Here is a 21,137-nt window from a genome sequence, read left to right as displayed (position 1 = left end):
AATGGTGTTTGCGAACTTCGTATTAGTTATAAACCGACGTCAGCTTCACGTTTATGTCACCATGGAAACAGCCAAAAAACATGTTGCTTGTTTTTGAGCGGAGCGGATCGCCAACCAGCCTACCGGCTTGTTTTTTATAATTTGTCACTATAAAACTTGTCAAAAGTTCCCTCCCTTATCTTCTGTATCTGTATAGATTATACATGTCATGATCATATGCATATTTAATTTGTTTGCTTATTTGCTAAAGTAATGCGCCATTTACGTTCGAAGTTAACACGATGTTCCCAAATATTCTGACTTTTACAATGACATGTACGCAATATTATTTACACTTTATTTAATGCCTTGTGCAAGTGTCCTCTGCAAACATTGCTCTTAGTAGAACGCCGGGAAGTATATCATACCGGAATAATATTGCACGTTAACGTTCGACATTAAATCCTGGCCTGATTCGCGCATGCGCGTCACACAAACCCAGAAGATTCGTCACATCAGAACGCGTCGACCGAAGGATTATTCAATGTGTGATATTGTTTGAATCTTCATTCTTAAACACATCTTATTAAATATATAAAAAAATGTAAAATGTAATTATGAATTTGTTTTATCTGTAAAGTGTAAAAACACATTTTTACTGTAAATGGAACTTTCATTTTATTCCTTGTAAAAACGTAAAATGCCCTTTCTTTTATGTAACCTGTGTACCAGCTCACATTAGGGGACGGTCTTTCGAGCGCGAATGGGGGGGGGGTCGTCCGAACTACGGGCATGTGCAGCAATTACTAGTACAACTTTAACGTTTTACCAGTGACATAGTTGCCGTGGTGGGTGTGACGTCACCGCTAATTATTTCATTGAAATTACGCCAAAAGACAAATACTAGTAGTTTCCGGAAAATATTACAATTCGCTTGGCCGTCCTTTAAGTTAGCCACGGACCAATTTATTATTTGCTGATGTATTATTATTCTGTATGACTGTCTTTATAATTCATTTATTTCCACACGTACATATATTCATTACATTTTTTTTTTATTTATTTACCTATGTTGACTTCTGCGTCGTTGGGGCATATCTAGCGAGATGAGAACAGCGCCCCCAACTACCAGTTCAAAGCTTCCTTTCAAAAAGGCTGATCACTAACCCTTTATGATTTTGTGACTAGTTTTGGTTCGTTTGTGCATATACCTTAGAAAGAGATCTCTTTCTAAGGTCTATGATTTGTGACTCCTTTGGCTCGTTTTGGGTCCGTTTTGCTCGTTTTGGAGTCGTTTGGCTTTGGTCGTTCCATGTTTTGTCAATGACGTCACCAGTTCCTGGAAATCCCCCTGCTGCTAAATTTAGAATGTTTCGTCATGACACACAAAATTCGAAAGAATATTTAGCAAACCAGGAACTTCAAGAAAAAAACATCAGCCGTAAATAAAATATAAATTTTCGTGAAATTAAACAAAATATTCAATTTAAAGTTGTTATGATCCAAGTGTTATTTAGGCAATCTGACGAATATGATTCTACTATATCATCGACATCGTCACATGACCATCAGGAAGCCATGTTCACTCAACGTGTTTTGGGAAATATCTCGAAGTATTTGTTGGCATAATTCCCGAAATATCCACTCACCAAAGAGATACTCTCTTTCTATATATATATATATGCTGAATCAGGTAAGCTTTCACTTTAGAAGTCTCGCCGTCATGTTCTTGGTTTTAATGTTGACCGGGAAACAAACTTGATCACGTAATAATATCGTATTTATTTTAATCATATTAGTTTCCGGGAACCATTTGAACATGGTGCCTAGATTCTTGACACACTGCTACTTTTTGTTACACTCAGACGGTGACGATATTCTGTAAAGATTTGTTCCGAAACTAGAAAGATAACTATGTGTTCAAATCTTAACAAAAAAAACATGGAGGTAAACAAATATTTGTTAGTTCCATGATAAAAATATGCTCACATCAAATACAAAGGTGTTTTTAAGAAAGAACCTAGTCAAAAGTAAAAATATCATTTTCTTTTTCTATATGTGACATTTCATTATATAAGGATGAATAAAATGAAATAAAAACATGGGTATAAAATGGAGTGAAAATAGTACGTTTTGTTTGTTTTAGGGCATTACTATTGTTTCCTATAGCAAGGATATATCTCAATATATCTAAAAATTGTGGCCAGTGAAATATAGTAAAAAATGATAGTGTTGTAAATTGATATGATAATATGTAGCAGGCACGCTTTATCATGAGGAAACTCTTTCGCTTTGCATAGTTTGTTAAACAACAACTTGAAACAAAATGGCGGCTCCCATTGACCGGAAGTACTCCGTTTTCAAATTCTTAGGGTATATAGATTCCTTCCATACTCTTCTGTACATACACATGTTATCTATAGAGCTTGCTTCGCGAGCAGCATTCGGTTGCTCTCGCCGCACTCGTTATATAATAATAATAACCTTATTACGCAACTTAACCATCTGTGGGTTTAGTAAGGTACGGTAAAAAATGATAACAAAAGACAAATAAAGTAAAATTTGATAATTGTTTATGTTTTGATATACATGTAATAACAATTCAACATTTTTAGTGAATTTATAAATGACATACGAGTTTTTATTGTGATTCATGGAAACTAAATTTTCATTTTATACATATTATTGATAGTTTTTTTTTTTTAAAGTTGAAAGTGAATTCAAAAAGTTCAAATACTGTAGATTACTAAATAGATTAATTGTTTTCAGATTTTGACACAAATTATTGTCACTACTGTATGAGCTAAACTATGTGCAAATGTCAAAAACGCAGGAGTACCATTCAACTTTCCTAACATGGTCACTTGAGGACTGAAAATTCATGATCAGTACTATTTAGTATTAATTTTCTTCTGATTTCTTATCGCTACATGATTACACTGAAAAAAAACCAGCTCTGAAGTAAGGAAAAAAATCAATAAATCATACTGGGCAAAGTATTTAGAGTTTTCAATGATGTCTGATTTATATCTGAAGTTCACCCTTCTTTCCAACACTTCAGTATCATATAATTGAAATTACACATGTAAGCACAACCTTTTCATTTCAACTGAAGTTATGTTCTCATGCACAGTCCCTCTATCAGATAAAAGGACTTACCGGTACTATATCTCATCTTAGAGCCTCTTGCATGTCCACCTCACACCCACCATTTTTTTTCAAAACTGCATCGATCAACCTTAAGTTTGAAATTATATATAAAATTACTAGCATTTTGTTTTATTATGTTTTAAAAATGTTATGATTCAGATTCAGCATTTGCAGTGGTTTAATGATTTGATCCAATTGTTATGCTCAATGTGTAATACATGTTTAAAGGTATAATTGGATATGCAAATCACTGATCACATGACCAGATTAATTATTTTTAGTAGTATAGTATATACTGTGTAATAGAGAGTGAATAATAGACTAATCTAGCATCAACAAAAATCAGATTTATTAAATAACTTCTAAATTTGCAATTTAATATATGGTCACAAACTTTACAAACAATGTACATTTCTATTTGCTATTTCTAAAATGCAATTTTTGTATGTAAACTTGAGTAAACTAGCCTGACGAGGTCACATGAGTTGCGCTCTCCGCGGTGCTCCAAACACACACCTGACAGAACGATGTAGTTTTTCACTTCCCCAACGATTTTTTGTCTGCACTAATCAAATTGCAGGAATGTCAGATAGTGACAACCATCAAAGAGTACCGTAACCATTTACGGCTGAATTTATTTCCGCCCAATGTTTATCATCTTGTTGAAAACAGTCTGTGATTTTTGCCGACAAAGCAAACATGGCTTTGATTGATGGTGTTGCCATAACCACCAAAATGAATATTCATTGAAACTCATTGCAAGAAGGCGAGAAATTTGCGAATTTGCAGTATTGATTTTGCCGATGAGACATACACTATTCTGTCAGACGTTAGTGAGGTCTGATGTCGTTCAGCCGACGAGGGCCTACTCACGCCTACAATGTAAACTGCATGTTTCTAGTATTATAAGCGTGTACAAGTTTACTTGTTATAGTGTCATTCAATGACACTCATCTCACAATGTTTTCATAGTGAGAAATCAAGGCACTTTACAGTTTAATGAGAACACAGTACAAGTCAAACATGAATGTGTACAAAGTGACTAACATACAAGGTATGTTTGTAAATGTAAAGCTTAGAGTGTCAGTTAAAGTTTACCCACGCCAATAATCGTAATCATGTATACGAGCTGATATATACTGTACATGTCAGGAGAAAATCTTACATCCATATACATGTACATGTATTTTTTAGTACTGTAGAATACTTTATTTTCGCTTGGAATTTATTTTCGCTATTTTCGCTGAAGGGATGATTCCGTGAAAATAAAATCCAGCGAATATACTTTTTTTTTCTATATTTTACATTCAACTTGTCAAAAATCAGTGAAAATAAATTCCATACAAAAAACCCAAAAAGTCTTTTCAGCGAAAATTAATTCCAGCTAAAATAAAGTATTTTACAGTAATACTTAATTAAATTTGTGATCAGATTTGCAGCCGTCTTTCTTTTCGGCCATATTACTTCATCTTAGGCATAATTAACATTTCCCCAAATTGCAACAGAGACTGTGTGTAGCATAGACAGTCACTGACACAGGTGAACTTCATTCACTATTTATTTTGATTCAACGTACCACAGATAAAATAACAAATACAACACTGTTGGCGCTATACAAAATATCGCCAACATGTATTTATCATGTTAGACAGTTATGCACTTAATCTAGTGGTATGTACTCATTGTTTTTGTTTTCCAGATTATCCTCATATAGTTTTCTCTAATGAGTTGTCAATCATGAAAGTAGGAATTGTGGAGTCATTTATTCATCAGTATCCTGGTGGTTATTAACTCTACAAATTATGACGTGGTTTCTTTTCATTTTGGTAAGTGTTTTTATTTAGTGTATATGAAATAATTCTTATTGTAAATTTTTGGCAAACGAAATAGTATGTTTTTAGCTCCACTGTTGACTTTGTCTAACATTCCACCAAATGAAAATGGTTAATAATAATAATAATAATAATAATAATAATAAGTGATGCAGATATGATCTCCTTTCTATAAACCACTATGGAGGAGCTGTCAAATTAACTTGTGGTGCATGTACGTGACATATATCATGCATTTTTATTTGTTTCTTTGTTGTTAAATGTGATTCTGCAACATACATTCACTACCGTAGTAAAGTTAACAGTCAGTATTTTACAAATATCTGTCCTCATGTATCCAAGTTGCCTTGTATATGTACTTAATAATAATAATAATAATAATAAGTGATGCAGATATGATCTCCTTTCTATAAACCACTATGGAGGAGCTGTCAAATTAACTTGTGGTGCATGTACGTGACATATATCATGCATTTTTATTTGTTTCTTTGTTGTTAAATGTGATTCTGCAACATACATTCACTACCGTAGTCAAGTTAACAGTCAGTATTTTACAAATATCTGTCCTCATGTATCCAAGTTGCCTTGTATATGTACTTACTAATAATAATAATACCCCGGTATGTATGCATTGTCATAGTTACATTACCTGGTACATACAATTACAATTTACCATGAATATTTCTCTGGTTGTTTTGAGATATTGCAATATTCCAAGAATGATTGTGAGATAGTTGTGCCAGCTGCAAGTGAGGATCTCACTTGATAGTGACAAATGAATCTTGTATTTTTAAATTGAATCCTATTGTGTTCTAATTAATTACAGGTTTTATTTTTGAGTGGTTCTTGCCTGGCTTGTTACCATAATCGTGACTGTTCATCAGGGTAAGAAATATTCCTCCTTTCTAAAAATGAATATAAGTCATCCTGTTTAAGTTAAATATTTGTTACTGATTTCAAAGTTGCTCACTGAGGTTTAACTTTTAGGTTGATTCTAGCCCCACGCTCAGGTCACTGGAAACATTCCGTCACGTGTCAATCATTTTTGAGGTGTGACAATAAACAATATTATCACAAGTAACTTGTCCTTTTGACAACTTTTATTCAGAGCATAATGCTGACATTTTTATCAATTGTAATTCTATAACTATTAACCTTTTCACCACCAGACTTTCTCATTGAAATTATTCTACACTTTTTTTCTTATATTCTTCAATATTTCTGGAAATGAACCCTAATTTTGGAGCCAACAGATGAAATTTGAGCCAATTTTTGGTTTTCAATGAAAAGAAATTAGATATTTTTGTTCCAATCAAAGATTTATAAGATGATGTGTATGGTAACTTTTTTTAATTTAAAAAAAAAATGTGCCAGGAGACAGTTCCGGACATTGAGTTTATTTATGTTAAGGTCGAAGTGTAAGTGCTGACATATTAATATTGACATGACAGGGCTGTGAACGCTATCTCTCTGTCGAATGGCAATTCAATGCACTGTCCTGGCTTCAATCAAGACGATCAAACACAAGCTCATGGGGACCTCAACCGTGGTCCTTAAAGTTCTATCTGTTAGTGAATAAATCTCCGCCAGTGGATTATTTATTTATTTATTTATTTATTAACACACAACATCACAATATCTGTTTTATTTAGCCTTACTCTTGTGTTAAGATTGGTAGATGCAAGGTCATGTAAAAACTACTATGCTAGCAGTGTATGAAACATTTATGTCCAGTGATATGTTATAAAGATCCCATGATCCCACTTTTCTAACAATTGGCATTACTTAACACAGTGGATTGATTAGGCAAGAAATGACAGAAATGAGCAAGATTAGAGATGTGTTCAAGAATGTAATACACACTTTGCAAACATGCAATGACGCTAGTATTAGGGATGAACGCCGACCAGTTCTTTGACAGACTCATTCCTTTTCATAATAAATATTTCTGTAAATCTAACTTTGCTGTGAATCTCGGCGCTTCACTTGGGACCTCGGCGCTATGTGTTCCCACCTCGGCGCTTGATTTCATATTTGACATGCCAATATCAGATGTGAAAAAGCTTTGTTCACCACGCCGGTCGGCCCCGACCGTCACTCAAAATTAGTGACCACCACGGAAATGCTTCCGACGAGGACTATTAATTACGTACCGACCGACACGCATCCTGCCAGTCGTGGATTATAATTTATAAACAATAGACCTAGTCGCACGATACGTAGCGGCTAGTCAAATTTGTGGAATTAGCACCTCTTTCTTTGTAAGTAAATACTTTCTGCGATAGACACAGTCTTTAGATTTAAAGCTAAAATTATTTCAAAATCAATTCCACCTCGATATAACATGGTCAAATCGGAGTTCACGATCAGTTCACGCTACTCAAGAAAAAAACAACGTGTTTATTGCGTGATTTGGTAAAATACATTTGAACTGTTATCATTGCGAATCATGTAAAAACTCTTCTTTCAAGACCTAATTTACCTTTTAAAAATTGCAAATCACCTCTTTCGAAAGCTGTCATGCAGTTTTCAATTGAAATCGATGCCAACACATCGTGCTACGACATCGCTTTACTTCCGCAATGTAATTTTTATGATCACTACCATTCGGAAAACTTCGGGTTCTACCGGCATTACCATGCGTCATTTTGATTGGTTAATGGAATTTTTGACCCATCGGGTCAAAGGACACATGCTAATGTTTCACAAACATCATGGCGGGTCTGTTTTTTTTATCGAAGCGATCAAGTGATCAAAAATAATCGCTCCCGATAAAAATAAGTCGGATTGACGAGATATATAATATACACGTCTTATATCTTGATGCTGATTTAGGAAAACATGACCATGCTCCATGATGCTCGTATTTTAGAAACCATGCCCAAATTGTAACTCAATCTTCTGTCACAGTTCAACGCCTGTTATCGCAATTGAGAGGGCCACCCACAGAACTCATACTGCACAGGGTGTTCTTTCACTGCTAGAATTGGGTAGACAAGACAATAGTACTGGCTTTAATACCTCTCAAAATAATTACAAGAAATAAAGCACAGAACAATACAATGAATAATGTCACTAAAATAGGGGATTGCTTAGGGAAGTGTGCATTGGTGATAACTCACAGTTCCAGAATGTAGAAATGGACGACAATCAAGGACTGCAACACAACAACGTCGAAATACCGGAGTCTTGCTTGCAGAGAGACGCTGTTATTCTGGAAGGCACCGCTAAGCAGTTCATACAAGTCTCACAGAATGATGATCCAAGCCTGTATCACTTGTCACACAATGTCGTAGCAGCACACACAGGACCCCAGCTGTCCTGAGTCTGTCTAATTTATAGGCATGATTCAAATAACAGCACACCTGGTAGATTCCAATTCTCCTTCCAAAGTTGTAAATGCTCCTTTGTTATGTAAATCACAAGCACACCTGGTAGATTCAACTGTCCTTCCAGAGTTGAAAGCAAATATGACCTGTCAATCACTTTTATGACAGTTATCACAAGGCAATGCACACTGTTTCTTCCCATGATTCCATGCACACTTCCATTTGCAGGGTTTGAGGTAATATGACAAAAACATAAAATATGGGATGCTGACATCTTCAAATGACAGAACTTTGAGTCATAGGCAACATACAATGTTCAACAAAACAAAAAACTTGAAGCTTGGTGGTAATTGAACATCGAGTTACAATTTGGGCATGATTTCACAAAAATGTACATGGTTTGTTGAAATTGTTTTCTAGTTTTAGTGATTATTAACATGATACATCCAACATTTCTTAAGCTTGTCAAAATAGTCCTAAAATAACCATATTATTACATAACAGATCTAGTAAGATTTAGTATGCCCTGGTTTAGCCCATAGTTAAGTTTCACCAGTAGGTCTCCTGCATATGTTCCAAACAAATACTGTAGTGTTCAACATGCATAAACCAAGAAGCCAAATATACAAGTACAGTTGAAGCAGGATTATGTGAACTGGAAATCAAGTCTAACTTTAAGGATATTTTGGGATGTCATATGAGCAAATTGAGGGAAACATGTTCTAAACTTTTAAAAACAATGATTTTCTGAATCTTGCAGATAGTTTCAGCTTTACTTTCAACATTTTTGTTTTAGATTTATTTGCTAGTGTTTTGTTTTGCTAAATGTTTAAACGGATTAGAACTTGTTACATGCATTATTATTGCCTATTCTTGGGAGCAGACAGCCAGGCATTTTCATCTCCTAGCAACCATCACGGTGAAAACAAAGGCTGAAAACAGTACTTTCATGGGATGTTTATTGAGACTGCTGAACAGTGTAACAAGAATACTATGTCTAACGTGTATAAATTTGGTTGCTAAGGATTGTTTCATGTTTGAATTTGTGCTGTTTTTCTCGACATATAGTTATGAAGTATTGCAAGCTTGACACATGTTCATGCATGTTGTTTATGTATATAAATGTATATCTCATTTGCATATAGTAATCAACACATAAGGAAACATTTAGTTCATCTCTCATTTCATTTGTGTGTCAGTGAAACACTAGAGTATGATATAGTTAAGTATATCTTGAAATTAATTCATTTATTCACAAGTATAATTCTGTGGGTTTTTTTGTTGTTGCAGGAAATATTGTGATGCTCTTGCTGGATATTGCCTGGACTGTAGCTGTTGTTGTCAAGACCAGATAGACAGACAAGAATTTGTTGACAAATGTTCAGAGGAAATGAAACCATTTCAGTGGTGCTTTGAACCCAAACAAGGATCTGAATGCTCCTGTGATTTTACAACCCCTGCATTGCCAGTCAGCAATAACATAAGCACCACTCACAGCAGTAGTAAGACCAGTAGTAACACGATCAGTACTCAGCAGCAGTCAACAGGTTTGTGTTTCACTGGATTATTGAGGTTTCTGGTTGTTGTACATGATTTGCTACATAAATGACAATTAAATTCCAGCTTTGTCTAACTGTATAAATTAAACCTCTCATTGACCCCTGTAAGCATCGTAAGCTTAATAAGGAATTTGGTTGTTGTACAGTTAAAGAAAAAAACATATCCAACAGAATCCAAAAAATCTGATTTAGAAGTTCTCCTATTGCCTATCTCAAAATGCCTATATGCAAATGGATTTGAGTGATTACAACAAGGAAAATTATGTTTGATATACCGTACTCGACCGTGTTATTGCCCATGCCCCCGGGCAAGCGCCAACCCCCCACTTTTGCGCATTTTTTATATTCGGGGTAACATTCGGCAAAGCGTCCACCCTTTCAAAATGCAACTAATTTAAAGCTTGGTCTTTGATTATTGCTTGACAAATACTGGTAATCATTTTTTATATCATGATACAGCGTGGTGGCTATTGACCGCTGTGTGTAAACTACGCTTTGACAATGACCTGTTAATACAAGTAAAATGCAGTAAATATTTCATGCCATATTCAGTTTGCCTCTCAAAAATGGCTAGTTACCAGTTTTTTGGAAAAACCATGTCAATTCCAAGAGATCATACTTCAACATCGATAATTCACTTCCGCATTGCGTTACCGGAAAGTCTTCGGCATTTCTGATTCGTTAATAACCAACTTGACCCATTAGGTCAAAGGACACTGTTGCAGGTCAAATCAGCAAATGCATCATGGCGGAAAGTGAATTTCATTGACAGTTTGTGGACGATCTAACACATTCGTCAGTGGAGATAATGATGAGAATTTTTACTTTGACTGTGTTCCAACAGACTCTAATGTTTTTAATTTTGTAAATTCTAGTGGTACGTAATTAATATTGTAATAAAATGTGCATATTTTTTTGTGATTATTTCTGTTTCTTCATCGTAAAAATCAATGACGACGCAACTAATTTCGTAATTTGATTTTCCCTCAAAGACGTAATCTGTCACATGATGAATCAAAATTTTCATTTGCACTCTTTTTCGAGGGGAGTGCTCGGGTAAGCGGCCACCCCTAAAAATGGCGATTTTCTGAGTTGAGGCCCCTGGGCGCTAACGTGGTCGAGTACGGTATGGACACTATGACATGTAGTGGACACTTCAAAATTTGTTGCCATAGCAACTGATTTTATTATTTTTTTACGCAATTACAGAAGTCAGTGGGACATGTCCTGCATATACTGTAATACAAATTAGGAATGCTACTTGTCAGTTTAGAACAGCTATTACCAAATGTTTTTAATGCCATGATTGTTATTAATTAGTCAAATTGATATTATAAATGAATAATACTGCAAATATGTGCATTTGTTCTTTTAATAAAAAAGTCGTTTGGAAGGATTATGTTTGAATGTAAGAGGTAGTTTAATTATCCATTCTGTAATATTTTATATCATTAGATACTACCGGTACGTCTCTGAATGCCACTGCCAATGCCACAACAGTTCCCATTCCAATAGAACCTATAGTACCTTCCGCAAAATGTAAGTATAGAGTTCAGTACCAGTAGAATGCACACTTCTGCAATGTGAAAAAGTCATTAAAAACAATGAAATTTCACAAAGCAATTAAACCATTAGTTAAAGCGATGTTGAAAAACACCACCAATGCTTTGGTATGTGGATTTTACTTCAGTGTCAATTCTTGGCACCCATGAGTAAGGCATGTACAAATAACTAGCTACCTATGTCTGTCTGTGAACAATATTGATATTAAACTTGGTATACAGCTACCATATTATGAACACCAGACCTAGTTAGACTTTGGGGTCAAATCTGTGCTTATTAGATAATAATGTTAATGAGATAATTTGCATAATAATTTGTTTAGGCATAAACTTTCATCGTCTATTATTGCATCTGTTTGCACAAATCTATTGAAACTCGGTACTTGAATGCTGTTGAATTGCTTATATCATTATCTGATAACAGACGCACTTTTTGACATGCTGTTATATCAATTTAATATTTTTAATCTTGTTCATTTCAGCTTCTGTACAATGGCTGAAATGGATTGGGATTGGTATTCCTATTATTGCTATTGTTATCATTGCATGCATATGTTGCAACAAATATAAATCCAGAAATAATCAAGGTATTGTATACAATTTGTTTTAATGCCATATACATTTTATCTCCACTGTCACTGAAGACTTGACAGAACCACATTTTTCACATACAGTATACATGATTTTTTATCACCCATCAGTGTTCTTTTCTTTGAAAACCCACTATTCTGATGTTCTAAATGCATATGGAGATCCCTTGAGTTGACCTATTACATGTATTTATTTTTTTCCTTTGAGAATATCCTCCTATAATTTTTGTTTAAAAAAATGGAATTTCTTCTAATCTACCTGCCTGATTGCTTTGATACTTGACACTTAATTGTTACAACATTTCATGACTGTTGGCAGATGCGTCAATCTGTCCAGAGTCATATTTCAGAATCCTGTGGACCGATTCCGTTCATTCTTTGCATGTGCCTTGTACCTTATGTGGGACATATGCACATGCAGTGGCTTAGCGATTCGATTCAAAATGGCCGACTGGCAGCCAACTTGTTTTTTGAAAATGATGTATTTTGGACATGCTTTGTCAGTTGTCATTCAAACTTGGTACATAGAATATACATGTTAGGATACATGTCCATGACGATTTATTTAGCAATTGGATCAAAGATGGTAGACTGGCAGGCATCTTGTTTGTTTTTTTATGCGGTATCTGGACGTGCTCTGTCAGTTTTCATTCAAATTTGGCACATACACGTACTTTATACATGTTAGGATGCATGTCCATGACAATTTGTTTCAAAATATGGATGGCCGATTGACAGCCATCTGACTTTTTGGCCTTACTACTATATTTCCACAATTTATGTACCATTTTCATTCGTATTTGGCACATACATCATACATATCAGTGTGTTTCATAATCAGATCAAAGATGGCCGAATAACGGCTGTTTTTTTTTTTTTTGGACATATTACTACTACACGGAACATGTGTTTTGATGTAAATAAACAATCTGTTGTATACACCACTTGGAACTCAAGTTTCAAGGACACGCTCGCGACAACCCCTCCGCTTTAATATGGCGAGCACAAAGAGAACTTTCAAAAATTTAACGGGGACTGTGTCATTTTCAATGACTTGTTAAGAATTATTTTTATCTTGTCATTGTTAGTCAATCTGAAATTCTCATATCATAGTCGCATGGTTTGGTTTCCTCCACATACTGTTTGGACAATCACCGAATTATAACTTTTAATGAGGATAATGTTATGTTTAGTGTGAAGTATCACTTAGTGAAAATATAACATAAAATGTGTAAATTGTCATTTGTATAATATATCATGTATACATACGTCATGTTAAGTATGTAACATTCATCTATAACATTTCATTTTTTTAGGTTCAGAGTCTACAGATGGCCAAAATTCAGGTGAGTGCAGACAGAATCTTATCCTACAAGACTCATGAAATTGTTATCTATTTCTCTTATATGCATTGATTGAACAAAAAAACAATGTTGGATTCTGATTAGTTACAACATTTCAAGTTCAAAAACTTTGTGTTTTCCTTTCACTTTGTTTTGAAGTCCCTTTTTGGGTGTGGCAGGCATATTTTCACACCAAAAAAAAAAGAGTACTCTTACCTTACCTTCTCCAACCGACCTCAGTACGTCTACCAAAAATGAAGGTGTTATATTGCCAAGTTTGGGTCGCACACTTGAGTTAATGCACAAGATTGACTATGCATGTCATGGCTCCAAAACTACCGGTATTCATGTCTGAACATTACTCCAAGGTAAATTTGACAAACAGACAGACCACGAACAGACACACCAAACACATTGTCTTCCTTTGTTTGCTTCTTACACATGGGAGCAAAAAATTACATACCATATAGGAAATCATTATATTGGGTGATTGACGAGTGCTGACTTTTGTTATATATTTATAACATTTAAATGATTCACATTAGATGTTTTGTATCTTGTGTTTCTTTCACAGAATATAAAATTCTGGTAGAACAGCTATCAGATTCAGGAATCGATGATCAAAGTGTTCCAAGTTCTAGTAATTCCCAGGAATCTATTCAAGGTAATTTGAGTTGTTAACTAATTGTTAGAAACACAGTGTGTACTTACTGATATTTTAATCATGTTTGGTTTGGTATTAGGATTGTCACTGAACTTGTTAGTCCCCGTTCGGATGCAGTCCAAAAACAAGCACTTGTGTTTTGACTTCTGTGTGTGTGCAAGTATTTGTGCATGCAAGTTTGTGTCCGTCTTCATTTGTATCTTGGAAATGCTTGGTCTGATCACATTCAAACTTTACAAATACCTCACAAATTTTTGGTGACATATTCATGTCTGTTCATTTCCTGATCCAATTCAAGATAGCTGAATGACAGCCTTTTTTGTGCCAAAAAAAAATCATCAAAATCAAGCATTTCTGTCATTTCAAAACCAAATCTGGCCTGGTATGGAAAACTTGGTGCATACGATACATTAGACATTATTGCACCTTGATGCACGTCATTTTGTTTTCGTGAGAGCTGATTCAAAATGGCTGACTAGCGGATATTTGGTTTTAACAAATTCGGTTCAAGAGCCATATCTCTGACATGCCTTGATCGGTCATATTCAAACATTATATACACATCATGGCACACATATGCACATAATCATTGGACAATTCAATTCAAGATGGCTGAATGGTGGCCATTTTAATGTCAAAAATTTGTTGAATGTTTTCCGCCATTCCAGAACCACATCTCAGTCATGTGTGCATGAATTTTACTCCAAAAAAATAGTGCATACAATATGGGACCTGATGCACATCTGTTTTGTTTTCCGGATTAGATTGTGGTCATTTTGTTTCAGCAAATTCAGTTTTGGAGCCACATCTCTGACTGTTTGTGTTGAAATTTCTTAAACTTACTTGTTAAAGTATTTTCCACAGATGATGATTATGAGGGAGTGATAACATGAACTTATGATGAGATTGTTTTGACATCTAAATTTTGTGATGTTTTGTTTCATGCCTGTTATTTTTTTTCTCTGTCACCACTCCTGTGTGCAATCTTGTATACAATTTTGATATTCTTCAAAACCAAACTTCTGAATTTATAATATATTTAAATCTCTCCTCTTTCAAGTCCCTGCAGATGTACAAACAGAAGATGAAGTTACACAGCGAGCTACGCCTTACAGTGACGGTGATGAGGATGGTTCCCCAAACCATCTTGAAGACAAACCAGCCGTCAGTGGCGAGACAGCTTGTGTTACAGCTTTGCCACCACCAAATCAGCAACTGCCTACACAGTGTAACATTCTTGGTGGGATTAATAATCACAAAGATAATGAACTTGAAATGAGCAGAATGGATGATAATAAACTAGTCTCTGAAAGTAAGTGTTTTATTGCCCAATTGGTATATTGACATCACCCATGTTTCCATGCCACTTTGTTTCATGAGTTGATTCAAAATGGCCGGTTGGTGGCCATTTTGTTTCTTCTCCTGAGTTCTACTTGTTTTTTATCTCTTATTCATACTCTGCACAATGTAATGTTGTACCCAATTAAGTTCATCCACTCGTCTGTTTGTCCCTGTAAAGTCCGTCCATGTAAATCCATGCATATTAATTTGGTAATTTGCAAAATACTTTCAGAATGTTTTGCTTATTTTCTAAGTTAGCTTGAATGGGTTGAAACTTTGTACATACATGTACTGTTTATGTAGTTTCATGATTCAATTAATCTGTGCATTTTATTAATAAGTGATTTGCATATTTAATTGGTTTTAGCATGCTCTTTGTGAATCTCTGCAAGTTTATCAAATAGATAGAAACATGCATACCATTTGTATAGACAAATATTTAATAAGAGTTTATGCAATTTTATGCATATCAATTAGATAATTTGCATACGAAATACAGCTGTTGTCTGTATCATAACACCAATACAAAAAAATAGCGATTTATAATATCAATAAATATACCTGGACTAGAAAAATCCTTCATGAGTTATGAATTAATTAGTACAATTAATTTTTAATTGCTACACATTCATTTCATGTTTGGTTCATATACTCTTTTCACTGATTTTTTACTGACTAGTGATCATATTGTTCAAAAAACTCAAATTACAATTTGAATGTCTTTGAAAACAATACACATGATAGGTTACTATTTCACATCACTTTGTTTCGTAGCTTATTTCAAAAGGGTGGCCAAGTTGTTTATTTTAATGTGTCCTGTAAGCTCCTGCAAACAATTTAGAATACATTTTTTCCTTCTTTACAGACCTGAAATGTGAGCTAACAGTCACTGAAATGGAAGGAAACATTGACCTCATGGACGAGTTGGTGTTTGTGGATGTTCCGTTGTGCGGTAAAAACGCTGTGGATTATCTTGTGCAGGAGTTTACTGATATCAATCCAAATAGAATGAAAACTGTGAAACACCATTCTGGTCTTAACGATTCTGCCACAAAGAAAGTTTTTCAGAATATGAAATCAAAAAATCCTCAACTGAAATGTATGGAGATTATACGATTTCTAAATCATCTTGAAAGAAATGAAGTTGTTGAGGTAATACAACAATATCACAAGGAATGTCCAGCGTGTCAAGTCTATTATGAGAAAATTGGGAACCTGAAGTGTAAGCTAACAGTCACTGAAATGGAAGGAAACATTGACCTCATGGACGAGTTGGTGTCTTTAGATGTTCCGTTGTGCGGTAAAAATGCTGTGGATTATCTTGCGCAGGAGTTTACTGATATCAATCCAAATAAAATGAAAGCTGTGAAACACTATTCTGATCTTAATGATTCTGCCACAAAGAAAGTTTTTCTGAAAATGAAATCAAAGAACCCTGCTTTGAAATGTGTGGAGATTATACGATTTCTTCAAAATCGTCTTGGAAGAAATGAAGATATTCTGGTAATACAAAAATATCACATGGATTGTCCAGCATGTCAGGTCTATTATAACAATATTGAGTGCTTATCTTCCATTCCTGCATAAAAAAGAGATGGCTATAATCCAATGTGAAATGCTAGAAGGATTAACACAGTTTAAGTTGAATTCAAATGGAATTGTCAAGTGGAGCCTATATGACTGATTGTCTGTCATCGCCTGCTTCAACTTTTTAGCTCTGTTGTCATTGAAGATGACCGACCTGAGCTCATGGGTTGACCACACCTGTGGTCTTCCATCAATTTTTTTCATCAAACAACTTCTTCTCCAAAACCGTCAGCTGGATTGCTCTGCTATTCATACCACACATACCTGGGATGGTCCTTTGTCAGATTTGTTCATTTCATGACATGTAAACCTCTATGTACTTTTGGACAATTTTTGTCATTTATGGTTAAAAATGATTTTTTCCACCACTGTCAGATTGCTTTGAAATTTAACATGAATGTTGTTGACATGGATTACACTCAGACTTATTATTTTCATGGCACCATATGCAAGGGTCAAGTTTTATTGCATTTTCGACTTCTTCTTGAAACTGCCTGCCACATTGATTTGAAATTCATAATTTAGACTGGACCTCTCTCAAGTTTGTTCAAATGGTGAAGATATCTTCATTTTTGTGAAAGTTGTGTTTTTTTTTATTAATGTTTTGGATTCCTTCACTTTCCCATATGTTATATATGGGCTATGTATCAACTGTTGGAAGCTAGGCATTGTCTTTGAAAATGAACTGGATGGGCCAATGTTTTCCAAAAATGGTTTATATGTTTGCTGCTTTTATTTGTGCGATACTGAACAGTGAGGGTTGGAGGGAATCAATAAAACACCTCTCCAAAATCTTCAAGGCCAGGTTAGGGTCATCTCAAGATCACATGTCATATTGACTGTACATTGTCATTCACATGTACAGTAACTATAAAATGCAAAAATATATTCTGGTAATAGTGACAACAACTTTCAGCTTTAATTTCCTGTATATACCCACATTATCAATTATACATATCCATGCATTACATACACAAATACATTTCCTCTTAGAGGATATGCCCTTCCAGTGACCATGCATTGCCACAATTACTAATCTGTCATAGATTCCACTTCTCCCATTCATCTACCGGGTAGTAACTGCACTTGTCAATTACAGCAGAGCTTTACCGACCACAAGGTCGCTTGTTACTTTTTCGACTTCTTCTTAAATTTAAACTACAAGTCAGATGTCTTTGATACTTGGTATGTATGTACCTTGAGTAGACCTCTCTTAGATTTGTTCATTTCGTGATGATATCTTCAATTTTTTAATATTAGTGCATTTTGGTAAGAAGTGATATATACTTGTTAAAAACAGCAACTGATTGCTATGATATTATACTATGACAGAACCCCACACCCTCCCCGTGGCTCAGTTTCCAGGTGGTCAACATACATTAAGTTCTCCCAATCATAGTATTCCATGCTTCGCTTGTGAAAGTACGGCCGCAGGATACACCGCATCACTCGTGAAAATAACTTCCATATGCAAAGGGTTCTGTCATAGTATCTCAGGTGGACCTCTCTCAGATTTGTTCATTTTCAGTTCTTCAATTGAAAAGTGCATTGCTACCGGTAACAGTGGAGCTATATCTCAGCCGACAGACTGCTTGTATCAAATTCATATCACACTTTCATCCCATGTCAACAAGAAAAATTTTGAGTTATAAAGAAAAATTTCTCCACAATGCAGTGTAAAAATACCAATTTTGACCTTTTTTTATGACATTTAAGACTATTGTATCTTGAAACATTGTCTGGTCCCCCCATTTTTGGTAGCCTCATGATACATTGTATGAAGTTGTATTGATGAAATACGAGGCCACCATCCAAAGTAAGGAACAGTGGGAGTCAAAAAAAAAATTGTTTCTATATACCATAATATATTTTTCATCATATCTACAAAATTTGGCTGGTGACATGATATATTGACATTGTTGCAAATTTTGAATAAATTGACGTATCACAGTAGATGTCAAAAGTTAAATTCAGTGCAGACCTCCTTAACCATTTACAATTATGATTAGAAACAAAATATTGAATTCAGTACGAAGTAGGAATGACGAACTGACTTAATATATCATTTTTCAAAAGATAATTTTGCTTGAAGTACAATTTACTTATTGTAGAGATATCATCAAATTGTGTTGCCTTGATGAGTAATGATCAGTTATGTAATCCCATTCCATCGGCGATCACATCACACCTCAATTTGATTGAGAAATCATATAATGCACAGCATTTAATTAAATTTTTGTGTGAATAATCAAACCTTGACCTGAAAAAGTGACTTTTTTTAATAAATTAATCCAGCTTTATAAATGTGATACTCGTACATGTAGGTGTTAAACACACCAAGAATTTGCCGTATGTTTGGTGTGTTATTACAGATTTAAGCCTCCTCATTACAGAGCATAGCAGTTGTTGCATTAGACTTGTGGTCCTGAGTACATAGCCAGAAAGGGAGGAATTGAAAGTGTGCCACAGATACACCGCAAAAAAGGAGGCCAAAGATACTGGCAGATTGGGATGGGACTTTGGAGGGAATCTCGGTTAAGGTTGATGTCTGCAGGTGCTCATGCTTGACTTGGTCTTATACAGTCAGTGAGATATCACGTTAAGTTGCCAATATACTGGTAATAGGAAAATACTGTAAAATACTTAATTTATACTTGGATTTTATTTTTCGCTATTTTCGAAAGGGCTGATTTAGTGAAAATAAAATCTAGCGAATATACCTTTTTTCCTATATTTTACATTCAACTTGTCAAAAATCAGTGAAAATAAATTTCATACAAAACACCCAAACAGTTTTTCAACAAAAATAAATTCCAGCTAAAATAAAGTATTCTACAGTAGCACAAACATAGTACTCTAAAACAATTCATTTTCAGTGGAATTTCACTATTTAAAGATTTCAAGCAATTTCTGTTTTTGTATATATTTGACATAATCGATGTGATTCAAGAAACCATGCTTTTATGTTTGTTTTAATAAATGGTTAATTTCAAGGGTGTCCACAAATCTTAGTATTATTCTGCAGTTCCAGAAAGCCATTCTGTATCATATCTTGTATGTAGTCTAGTTGGTTGATATATATATTATCAGAGGTACATTACTTGGGGTTTGCAACTCGCATAGTACTGTATGGTGACATCATGTCAAGATCCCATTCAAGTCTCTTCTCGTAGATAGCGAGACTGAGGCTACGACCTTCTGACATGACACATATCAATGTTCAAGGTTTGTAATGAAAAAATAAAACTTTTCTTGTCGCTATCATAGTGAAAAATGTGATACATCGAAAATGTACAGAAAATATAGTTCTCGTAATCCGTCATATCGTGAGCAGCTATTTTGATCCACCTGGACATCCCAGTATCCTAGTTACCTCGGGCATGCGCATTCGCATTTTTCTGAGTTGGAACGCTTATGTGAGCGCGAGATTGTGACGGGATCTTGGTATCATGTCACCGTAGTTACAAACCCCAAGTAATGTACCTCTGATATTATATAACATAACTACATGTAATATTTGTTATTTCAGTGTACATAATTGCTTTTCTAAAATCAAGTACCATGTTGTATTCTATATGTTACAGTAAATTGGACTGCTCAGGGTGTCAGTTTGCTAGCCAAGGGATACGTGCATGCATTCTGAATTTTGCAGGGAAAGAAAGGGGTATGCTTTTTGAAGTTTGCATGCATTTGCATGGAAGTCTGAAAAAGACTGACACCAAGTGAATAAATTACTCATAAGTCAAGAAATTAAGGAGAACAAAGTGAGAAAGGAGAAAGTGCTTTGATAGACCTTGTTTTAGTGTTTAGTGCACAGAACATCCTGGAGAGGGCACACAAGACTTCTGTGAAATCAAAAACTAATTACCACCACGACTAAAATCAAAATGCTCTTATTTTGGAAAAACAATTACTTTGTTTGAACAAGGAACTAAACTAGTCCAACGAGATATGCTTACTTTGGTCAACTAGCAGGAATAATAAGATTGACAAGGAAATTTGGCAAAATAAAACTTGTTTAGTCATAAAATTAAGCTCAACAATGAAGACATTTGCAAGACTGATCTATTTCTTAGATAGCACTCGCCGGATATGTGTTTGATATGTAGGACCATGTATAAATCATTTATGCCTCCAAAATCCTTGCATGATCACGAAATGAATGCATGTACATAACCCAAGCTGTACGTGTGAAGTTTGA

General features: G+C 34.8%; 1 protein-coding gene across 1 annotated transcript; it reads left to right on the top strand.

Moving 5' to 3' along the window:
• Positions 1-1,550: 1,550 nt before the first annotated feature.
• Positions 1,551-19,942, top strand: LOC102801854 (uncharacterized). The gene is made up of 10 exons (XM_085497799.1): positions 1,551-1,672; positions 4,829-4,955; positions 5,788-5,846; positions 9,581-9,837; positions 11,305-11,388; positions 11,894-11,998; positions 13,318-13,347; positions 13,919-14,008; positions 15,069-15,320; positions 16,215-19,942. The coding sequence occupies exons 2-10, from the start codon at positions 4,932-4,934 to the stop codon at positions 16,934-16,936; spliced, it is 1,623 nt and encodes a 540-aa protein (XP_085353925.1). The 5' UTR covers positions 1,551-1,672; positions 4,829-4,931; the 3' UTR covers positions 16,937-19,942.
• Positions 19,943-21,137: the final 1,195 nt, after the last annotated feature.

This window comes from Saccoglossus kowalevskii, chromosome 4 (assembly GCF_978046115.1).
Source record: "Saccoglossus kowalevskii chromosome 4, keSacKowa6.1, whole genome shotgun sequence".
Taxonomy (NCBI): Eukaryota; Metazoa; Hemichordata; class Enteropneusta; family Harrimaniidae; genus Saccoglossus; species Saccoglossus kowalevskii.
This window is presented reverse-complemented; position numbering and strand designations above follow the sequence as displayed.

Coding starts and splice junctions, on each gene's coding strand:
- LOC102801854 (XM_085497799.1), top strand. CDS start 4,932: ATGACGTGGTTTCTTTTCATTTTG. Junction 14,009..15,068: donor TTCCCAGGAATCTATTCAAG/GTAATTTGAGTT, acceptor TCCTCTTTCAAG/TCCCTGCAGATGTACAAACA. Junction 15,321..16,214: donor TAATAAACTAGTCTCTGAAA/GTAAGTGTTTTA, acceptor CCTTCTTTACAG/ACCTGAAATGTGAGCTAACA.